General features: G+C 43.7%; 1 protein-coding gene across 9 annotated transcripts in view; it reads right to left on the bottom strand.

Moving 5' to 3' along the window:
- Positions 1 to 9,955, bottom strand: part of TBCE (tubulin folding cofactor E) — a 193,279-nt gene that overhangs the window by 88,750 nt on the left and 94,574 nt on the right. For all 9 annotated transcript variants that reach the window (XM_066596011.1, XM_066596009.1, XM_066596008.1 and 6 more), the window contains one exon: positions 2,797 to 2,892. In XM_066596011.1, coding sequence (XP_066452108.1) covers positions 2,797 to 2,892 — 96 coding nt within the window. The remainder of the gene's footprint in view (positions 1 to 2,796; positions 2,893 to 9,955) is intronic.

Below are 9,955 nucleotides of genomic sequence, written 5' to 3'. Positions count from 1 at the left end.
AACTAGGATCATGCCCAAAACAAAAACCTAATGCTTCCCAAATCCACCATAGGTAGGAGAGCAATCCTAGATCAAATTACACCAGTTTGCAAAATATTGTCAATCCAGAAGAAAACAGGAAAATTATAAAACAAAAAAGTGATCTAGTGCTTACAGGAAAAAAGTGCAAAAGGGTATAGAAATAAAAATCACTTACTCTTGGTGGGAGGCCACTCTCCAGAAAACCTCCCAGAGGCGCTTGAGAAAGGGGCCTCAAGTAGCATTCCTCTATTTGTATTTTATCTGTTTGATTTGGACCAATAAATATCCTTCTATTGCATTCCTGGATAAAGACTTTTAATCTCTGGTTAAAAATCGTCCTCTGGGAAGTTCTCTGGAGAAAGGCCTCCCATCAAGAGTAAGTGATTTTTATTCCTTCACCCTTTTGCACTTTTTCCTGTGAGCACTAGATCACGGTTTTTAAAATAATTTTCCTCATAGTATAGGTTGTTACGGATGTGGCAATACCAGACATGTATATTTTTGCATTAAAAAAATACACGTAAAAGGGGAAAAAAAAAAAAAAAGCTTTAAAGGGGTTGTCCCGCGAAAGCAAGCGGTGTTAAGCACTTCTGTATGGCCATATTAATGCACTTTGTAATATACATCGTGCATTAAATATTGGCCATACAGAAGTTATACACTTACCCCCTCCGGTGTTGGCGTCCCTGTCTCCATGGCGCCGACCGAAGCCTTCTTCTCCGTCGATTAGACGCGCTTTCGCAGTCTCCTCTTCTGTTCTGTTGAATGGGGCTGCTCCGGCGTGCTCGCGCCGCATAGGTCTTCTGCGCATCCCTAATCGAGGGAGAAGGCGGCTTCGGTTGGCGCCATGGAGAAGGGGACGCCAACACCGGAGGGGGTAAGTGTATAACTCTTGTATGGCCAATATTTAATGCACGATGTATATTACAAAGTGCATTAATATGGCCATACAGAAGTGCTTAACACAGCTTGCTTTCGCGGGACAACCCCTTTAAGGTTAAGCTCAAGGCTAGGTCCACGTGGGGCGGAATTCCCGCGGAAATCTTGCCGAATGACCGCAGTGGGACCTCACAGAAATTCCACAAGATTTCTGCAGCGGAGATCCAGATTCAAAATCCACGCCGTTCGGCACAGGTTTTGAAGCAGCTTCGCTGCCTGTATTCCACTGTGGCTATCTTTCCCATAGAGAGAAGAGAGCCAGCAGCAGAAACTGCGATATAAATGACATGTCGCGGCTTTGAATTCCACGCCACACTACAGTTTCAGCGTGGCTTGGCCGCAGCGTGTGGATGAGATTTTTGCAAATCTCTGCCACTTTGCTGCTTAACCCCAGGAAAGTCTGCACAAGAATTAAATGGCAATTCCGCCCTGTGTGAACCCAGCCTAAATGTTTTCTGTAAAACAAATTAGATGCTGCTGGAAGCCGTGAGCACGGTAACTGCAGGGTTAACCGGTGTAGAGGAGTTCTTAGTTGAGTAAGTGCTTATCTTTTCACTGCTTTTCTGGGAAAAAAAGACCCTCATGTTGGACAATCAGAGAGCAAAGAAAAAAAAAGGGACTTAAAATTTAAAGTCAGGCAATGCAGCTCATTATTCAAGATAATAGATTTTAGCCCTATCAAGGTCATTATACTTAAAGGGGTTGTCCCGAGCCAAAACCTCAAAATTTTCAATTAGCCCATTCCCCCTGTCACCCCCCGGCATAAAGCAGCCCTTTAAAGCGGTTATAAACAGCTTCCTACTTATTGTTTAGAAGAAATAATAACTTATAAAGTTCTTCATCTAAGATGGCGCCTGTGATGTCCCAGGGTGCGTTCCACGGTGCACCGCGCTTCCAGGAGGCTTTCATGCGCGCTCCCGAGACGCCGGTCACGTGAGCAGGTGACTGACGTCATCGGTGGAGGCGTGCACTTGTAATGAATGAAACGTCAATCCAGCCACCCCATTGGCTGGTCGGCAGAACGCATCACAGCGGGAGGTGGAGTCTGCCGGAGAATACAGCAAACAGCTGTGTCTCCCTTCTCTTGACCACACAGAAAACTGGCCCCTTGACCCCACAGAACTGGCCCCAGGTACGCTGCGGTAGTGCCCGGGGCACAGTGGTAGGCGAACCATAAATACAGCAGGGGACTCAGATTCTGAGTCCCGGGCAAAGACAGTCCCCCCCAGCACCCCCGACACCTCACTTACCCAGGCGGCTGCACGGCTTGGATTGTGTTCGTCCCGGCTGGTGGCTGCTGGTCCCGTATGGCTGGCGGCTGATGGTCCTGGCTGGCTGCTGCTGGTTCTGGGTGAAAGCCTTGACTGTGCCTTCACCAGTATTTAAAGGGAGGCCGGGAACTGAATGGCCGCCCCTGCGCGCTCCCGTGCAGTGATAGCTCGTCTGCGCATGCGCAGACGAGCTGTATCGCGCAGGCACACTGGAGCGGCTCGTTCACAGCAGGGAGAGTACAGACTGCGCAAGCGCGTCTAAAACAGACTGCTGAGGAAGAAATTAGACGGCACCATGGCGACGGGGACGCAGAGACAGCGCGAGGACGGAGACAAGTGAGTGAATAACTTCTGTATGGCTCATATTTAATGCACGATGTATATTACAAAGTGCATTAATATGGCCATACAGAAGTGTATAACCCCACTTGCTTTCTCGGGACAACCCCTTTAAGTGTTAGTAAAATTATAGTCAATCTGACATTTCCACGGTTTGCCACAGAAGACAGCATCGAGTGATGGAAATCAGCCAGAGGCCTCAGTGCAGATGTGAAGTTGGCCTTACCTTGGTAAATCTGAAATTGCATGAAGTTGGTTTCCATCATTTATGTGATTTTTAGAAATGTCAAGTAGTGTCAGACACTGGAGACAATTAATAGGCCTAGAAGAAAAACATTATTAAGGCTCTGTTCACATCATATTTATGGCCACTCTAACATATATGCAAGGATGTACACATTACATGGATGCCATATGGTGGCATCATTCATCACCTCTAAGGTCCCTGTTGTGTTTAATAAAAAAAAATAAAAATGCAGGAGTAGACACAAGAGAAGTAGCAGTCTTTCCTTTTCATTTTTCCTCGCTTCTGGATCTACACCTGTGCTTGGTGCCAAAAACTGCCACAAAAATTGCAACTATAAAAGTTATGATGGATACTTTGTGTAACAGAAACTAACGAATCCTTATAGAATCTGCTAACAATGGGTCCCTCAGGTTTCCTTTTCTTTCTTTTAGCTTGCATATCATCACAAAAGACCAAGTAGTACCAGTCCTTGGAAAGACCATATACCAGCTAGACATTAATATATTTCAACAAAAATTAAAGCTGCCAATTCAAAAATAGAGTTAAGTTTTGTTGTTTTGGTTTTATTTATTTTGTTGTGGTTATTCTTGTCTCCCATTTTATCTACTTCCCCCTGTTTTATAAGCCCTGAACAAACTTGCAGGATGACTTTTGCACATTTTTGCTCCTTAAGGCTGCCTGTCCACGGGCGATGATCCACATGCGATCACGCTGCTTTAAGCTTTTTGTAGCGTTGCTATGGAAAGCACAGAGCTGGTGTCCATGAGTGGAGAATCATAGCAATTCTCCACTGCAGGATTTAAAATCGTTGCATGCTGCGATTTGCCGTGATTCACCGTGGTAATCCTATCTGTTTGATAGGCTCACTGCTGAGACCTGTCAGCTCTCCCCGCTTGTCCCCCGCGGCGGAATATCACTGGCGATATTCCACCTCGGTCGTAGACAGGGGGCCTAAGTGTCAGAGGCCTGAATATACCTCAAAAGCGTTGTCAAGTCCTCTATCAACTATATAAATTAAAATCTCATGCTGTTTTATTCCAGGAAACACATTTCAAAACGGGACATATTCATGCCACGTGTGATCGTTACTATCCAGTATGGTTCCATAGCACCAACTCGGTCTCCACATCCAGATGGGTCTCCATTGGCTTTCACAAATCCATTCGGCACGAGGTCATGGGCAGCCTGGCAGACACAGAGGGCCGCTATCTCTTTATCAAAGTACAAATAGGAGGTAAGATCATCACAATTGGGAACCTGTACCTTTCTAATACAGATCAGCTTCGCCTCCTGAAGACTGTTGTCCGTAAATGAACGGATTTTCCTGAGGGGGTGATCCTGATTGGAGGCAACTTTAACCTCACTCTAGACCCTACTATGGATTCCACAAATCCTAGAGGCAACCTCTCAAGCTCACATTTGCGCTCCATAAAATAACACCTCCATGATCTCCAGTTAGTAGACGTTTAGCGAATTCTCCACCCTCAGGACAGGGACTACTCTTTCTTCTCACATGCAAACCAATCCTATAGTTGTATTGATCTGGTTCTGGCGAGTCACCATGCCCTCTCTTGGCAACCAGCCGCATCCATAGGAAATATTCTATGGTCAGACCATACACCAGTCTCGTTTCTGGAATTTCTGGGAACACTGAGAAGGCCCTGGACATGGCACCTAAATGAAAATTTACTAAATGACTGTATGCACTTCAGAAATTAGATCTATGATTACAGAATTCCTCGAACACCACTCCTCGGACCCCACTTCCTTAACGGTCCAATGGAAAGCCCTAAAGAGCGTACTACAAGGTACACTAATCAAACATGGTACCTGCCTGAGGAAAGCCAACTCCTTCAATGTAACCTCCTTACTAAATAAACTACATGACTTAGAAACATCTCACAAATCTACCCAGTCCCCGTTGGCCCTAAAAGATCTTCTCAACACTAGGCTACAGCTTAAAACCTTACTTAATAAGATACATACCCACTACAGACAGCGACTAAAAAAGTATTTCTACAAACATGCTGAGAAATCTGGCTGAACTCTTGCCAGACTCCTCCACCCCCAAACCTCCCTTCATCCCTTATTTTACAACCCCTACAGGTGACAAAGCCCACAACCCGACAACCTTCTCTAGCATGTTTCAAAATTATCATCAAGAGCAATATAACATCAAAGGTCCATTTATGAACTCGCATTATGACACCCTGAATGGAAAACTACAGGAATATGTCCAAGAGTATTCCCTGCCTACAATCAATACAGAGACTAGAACAGCTTTAAAACAGGATTTTACAGAGGAGGAAGCTGACACAATCATTAAATCTACCCCAGAAGGCAAAAGCCCAGGCCCAGATGGGTTCTCTTTTAGCTTTTACAAAAAGATTTATGGAATTAACTCCCTTCCTCAAAGTGTTTAACTCCATCTCACCACTTTCTCGGTTCCCATCTCAATCTCTCTGCAGTCATCACTAATTCCAAAACCAGGTAAGGACCATTCGCAATGCGCTAGTCACAGGCCCATCTCTCTAACATGGATATTAAACTATACTTCAAAAGCTTAGCAAGCAGACGTAATCCTATCCTATAACCAATAATACAGGAATACAGGAAGACGAGGTGGGGTTTCCCTGATCAACTCAGTCGGTGATTCTATCATAGAAGGAAATTAGATTAGTCTGGCATGACTGCTTTATTACAAACCCATGCTGGCTCTGGTTAGTTACTCCATTTTTATCCAAGTACTTGCATACATGCGGTTTAATAATTTGTTCAAAAATCTTTCCTGATATAGAAGTCAGGCTCACAGGCCTGTAGTTTCCTGGATCCACCTTCTTCCCTTTTTTCAAGATAGGGACAACATTTGCCCATTTCCAATCTTCTGGGACTTCTCCTGCTCTCCAGGATTTTCAAAGATTATGGCAAGCGGTTCGGCGATTACCTCCGCTGATTCTTTAGTATCCTATGATGTAATTTATCTGGACCTTGAGAGATGAATTCATTTAAGTTAGCCAAGTGTTACCTCACCATTTCTCTTCTTGTAGATAGCCTGCATTATTTTATTCCCCCCCAATAGCACAGGGAAGACCAGTTGATGTTCCATCTATTTACTGAGAAAACAGATACAAAATAGGAATTTAAAAAGTTCAGCCTTCTCAACATCATTCTTATCCAAGTCAGCATTTTCATCTTGTAAGCACCCAATAGCATCTTTGACTTTTCTTTTGACATACCCCTAAAATCCTTTTTTTATTGCTTTTGGCCTCTGTTGTAAGCCTCAATTTATTATTAGCTTTTCTGACACTTGCCCTACAGTTTCTGCAGACAGCATTATTTTCTTCTTTAGATCTCCGCTCTTTCCATTTGAGAAACATATTATTCTTTGCTTTTAACGTGTGCAAGTTCTATGTTCATCCATCCTGGTCTCTTTAAATGCTTCCTATTCTGCTTTCATTTAGGGACTGTTAACGATTGTGCTTTGAGAATCTCATTTTGCAATATTTCCCAACCTTCTTGGACATTTCTGTCCTTAAGAACATCCAGCCCTTGGATTCTTCCTACCCCAGTTCATTAAAATCTGCCTTTCTGAAATCCAACCTTGAGGTCTGAGTTTTCTCAGGTCTTTCTCAAGTCTTCCTTAAATATCACTAAATTAGAAGTTCTAAATATCTCCCTGCCATCTTCTGAAATTCAACAAACTAGTGAAAACACAGTTCAGACTCCATGTTCCGTATACCCTTCGCTTTGGTCACTCCAGGAAAAGCAGCATAGGAGAGCATCCTAGGTGACACATACCTGCCCTCCAGCACCTTGCCGGTCACCATCTCACAATACCAAAAGACATAACGACACATACTAATCAGGTGTGGACAGAACATCTCACCCATCATTAATTACTTAACCCTAAGTGTGCACATACATACCTCACAGTGTTAAAAGACCATTCCGGATCCACTGGTGACATACAAAGGCTATGTAAGGGTTAAAGTGGTTTGGAATTGGTTATCACCACCCACTCCAAGGCATCATGTGATTCATTCATCAATGCCTGGGAATCTTATCTACCCTCATATATATCAATATGATTTACTCTCTTATGTTCCCAATATTGTCTCATCTGTGACATAAACATCACCTCGTGTGGCGCAGAGTGTAAGCTCTCGCCCACGACCCGAAGGTTGCAGGTTCGATCCCTGCATGCGTCAGGCAGCCGGCCCAACAGCCCTCTGAGGTTGGCAAAATGAGAATCCAGCCCGGTGGGGGCAATAATTACCCGAAAGCGTTACTTCACAATGTATAATGACGTTTTATACGTTTTTTTTGAGAATTGTTTTAACTGTTTGTAAATGTCATATACCTAATTCTATTTTAATTATTTTCTATATTCACAGGTCGTTGGACTCTTCCTGCTCCATTTGGTGGCATCGTCATTGGCTGTGTTGGTCGTTATTTATATATATAAAAATTGGTTTTTGTTTTTTTTTCTGAATTCTGTTTTTTGTCTCTTTGATCTGAACAACAAATAAATTGTGGCATTTGACATTTTTTGTAGAAGACTATTTTTGGAAAGGTTATAGACGGTGTATATAGTATACTTGCCGTATTCTCCCAAAATGAGACGTTGGGAACTGTGCTACTGATTTACTTGAGAGGTGGTAAATAAATCTTGAGAATGAGGAAAGACATTAAGATCTATGATATCATTAATACTGACGATATTACCATGGTGACTTATCCAACTTGAGATTTGAGCTATAGTCTATATGTCCTATTAACATCTATGGGGTATGGGATTAACATCCACACCAGACGAATGTTGTGTCTCGTGGTGGAGTAATATCGTTATAGTTTTTTACATGGGTAATACATTGTTGTGATAAACCATCTGATGTAGAAGAATAAGAATTTAAAATCTAAAGAGGTCAAGATAATGGTGTCTTATAACATAACTAGGCCTGAAAGGGTTAAATAAGGTTGGTCGGTAATCATTTGACTAGATGTGTGATCATGCACATGATTACGTGCATCGCTAAACGTGTGGTGTGACGCGTGACACTGGATTTCCAAGTTTAAGTTAATACATAGTAAAAGGATACGCCCCTTTAATCAACATATTGACTAGGCTGAATATATCGGTGGTCACGTGACGAAGTATGATGCGTCGGCAACGTGATGACGTTGGTAGTCATGCGAACAGATAGGGGACAGTGCATGTGACTGTGCACGCCATTGGGTGAGCAGTGTGGCGTACGTTGGTGGGATTTCGGGGGGCGCACCCTCGGACGGAGCGCCAATAGCGTGGCGACGTGTGGTGCGTCATTGGCGCGGTGACGTCGGTGATCACATGGTTGTGGATTGTATCTGTATCTGGGTTTAGATGCGGCGTAGCACGTGACCGTGTGCGTCATCAAGTTAGCGCGGAGACGCGATTTTATGACCTTGTAGGAGAACGATCGGACAAAAATAGGACTTAAATGCAGAATAAGGTGATCGCTCATTTTGAATCTTGGCATTTGTAAATCTTGGTATTTGTATGGCGCTAACTTGTTACGCAGCGCTTGTTAAGCACTTCTGTATGGCCATATTAATGCACTTTGTAATATACATTGTGCATTAAATATGAGCCATACAGAAGTTATTCACTTACCTTCCCTGCGCTGGCGTCCCCGTCTCCATGGCTCCGTCTAACTTCAGCGTCTAATCGCCCGATTAGCCGCGCTTGCGCAGAAGGGTCTTCTGCCTTTGGCTCGGTCTGGCACGGGCGGCGTTCTGGCTCCGCCCCGTCACGTGTGCCGATTCCAGCCAATCAGGAGGCTGGAATCGGCACACGTGACGGGGCGGAGCTACACGATGACGCGTAGAAGGGGGCGGAGCCAGAACACAGATGCTGCCGGACAGACCCGAAGGCAGAAGACCCTTCTGCACAAGCGTGTCTAATCGGGCGATTGGACGCTGAAATTAGACGGAGCCATGGAGACGGGGACGCCAGCGCAGGGAAGATAAGTGAATAACTTCTGTATGGCTCATATTTAATGCACGATGTATATTACAAAGTGCATTAATATGGCCATACAGAAGTGCTTAACCCCACTTGCTTTCGCGAGACAACCCCTTTAAGCTTTACCACATGGCCTCTAGCCTTCTTAGATAGTTTGACTGGCACTTCTCTGGGAAGTCTAAACAATGGAATAAACTAGAAAAGGACATTGTTGGAACTTTTCTAAAATTCGCTGCCTTGGATCTTGCCCTCAGCCAGATCCCACAACAATGTTAAATGTTCCCTCTTCGCCCCCTATCTCCTCACGACATGGAAGAAGATCACTGCAAAAAAACATCTTATCCAGAAAGAAAGGCCCTCTAACTCCCCTCTTCCATAATCTTGATTTTCCCCCAGACCTGGCGACTGAGGGATTCATGGAGTGGCCTGAGTTGGACATAAGAATTCAACTAGATCTTTAACATAAATAAGATACCCTCCTTCGCTGAACTAAAATCTGGCACCCAGAAGTCTCATGGTTCTCATACATGCAACTTTCTCCTTTACTCAACACTAACATATCAAACTCTGCACTTACAGCCCCACTGACTCCATTTGATACTCTATTCACTAAAAAGTCACCTACGATCAGAAGACTCTCACAAACATATAGCTGGTTGATTGTAGGTATATCGACTCAGGAGCTAGTCTTTATGAGCGCATGGGAAAATGAGCTTGCTACAACTATAGCACCAGAAGAGTGGAGCAAAGCATTTCTTTTTTTTTTTTTAAACTCGTTTAATTGAACATTATGTATTTTGTACAACACATGAATAAATAACTTTGAATACATCATAGGCTCCTTGTGGTCGCATAGTCAAAACTTGTGTTTTACATTAATATATACAGTAGTTGAATACAGTGCATCAGTACATTTTCTCGTGGTGTCAGTGGAAGGTGGTAACAGTCGCTCATTTTACCGAATGTTCCCAGGTATAGTTGCCCTCAGTAGGTCCTGTAGTCGATCTTGTGTGAATACTGTGTACGTTGATCCGCACCATCTTTCCTACACCTTGTTGAATTTTTCAGGGCATTTTCTATTTTTGTAAACTATTTTTTCGTATGGCAAAATGGCATTAATAATATTCTGCCATTTCG

This window comes from Eleutherodactylus coqui, chromosome 3, assembly GCF_035609145.1.
Source record: "Eleutherodactylus coqui strain aEleCoq1 chromosome 3, aEleCoq1.hap1, whole genome shotgun sequence".
In the NCBI taxonomy this organism is placed as follows: domain Eukaryota; kingdom Metazoa; phylum Chordata; class Amphibia; order Anura; family Eleutherodactylidae; genus Eleutherodactylus; species Eleutherodactylus coqui.
This window is presented reverse-complemented; position numbering and strand designations above follow the sequence as displayed.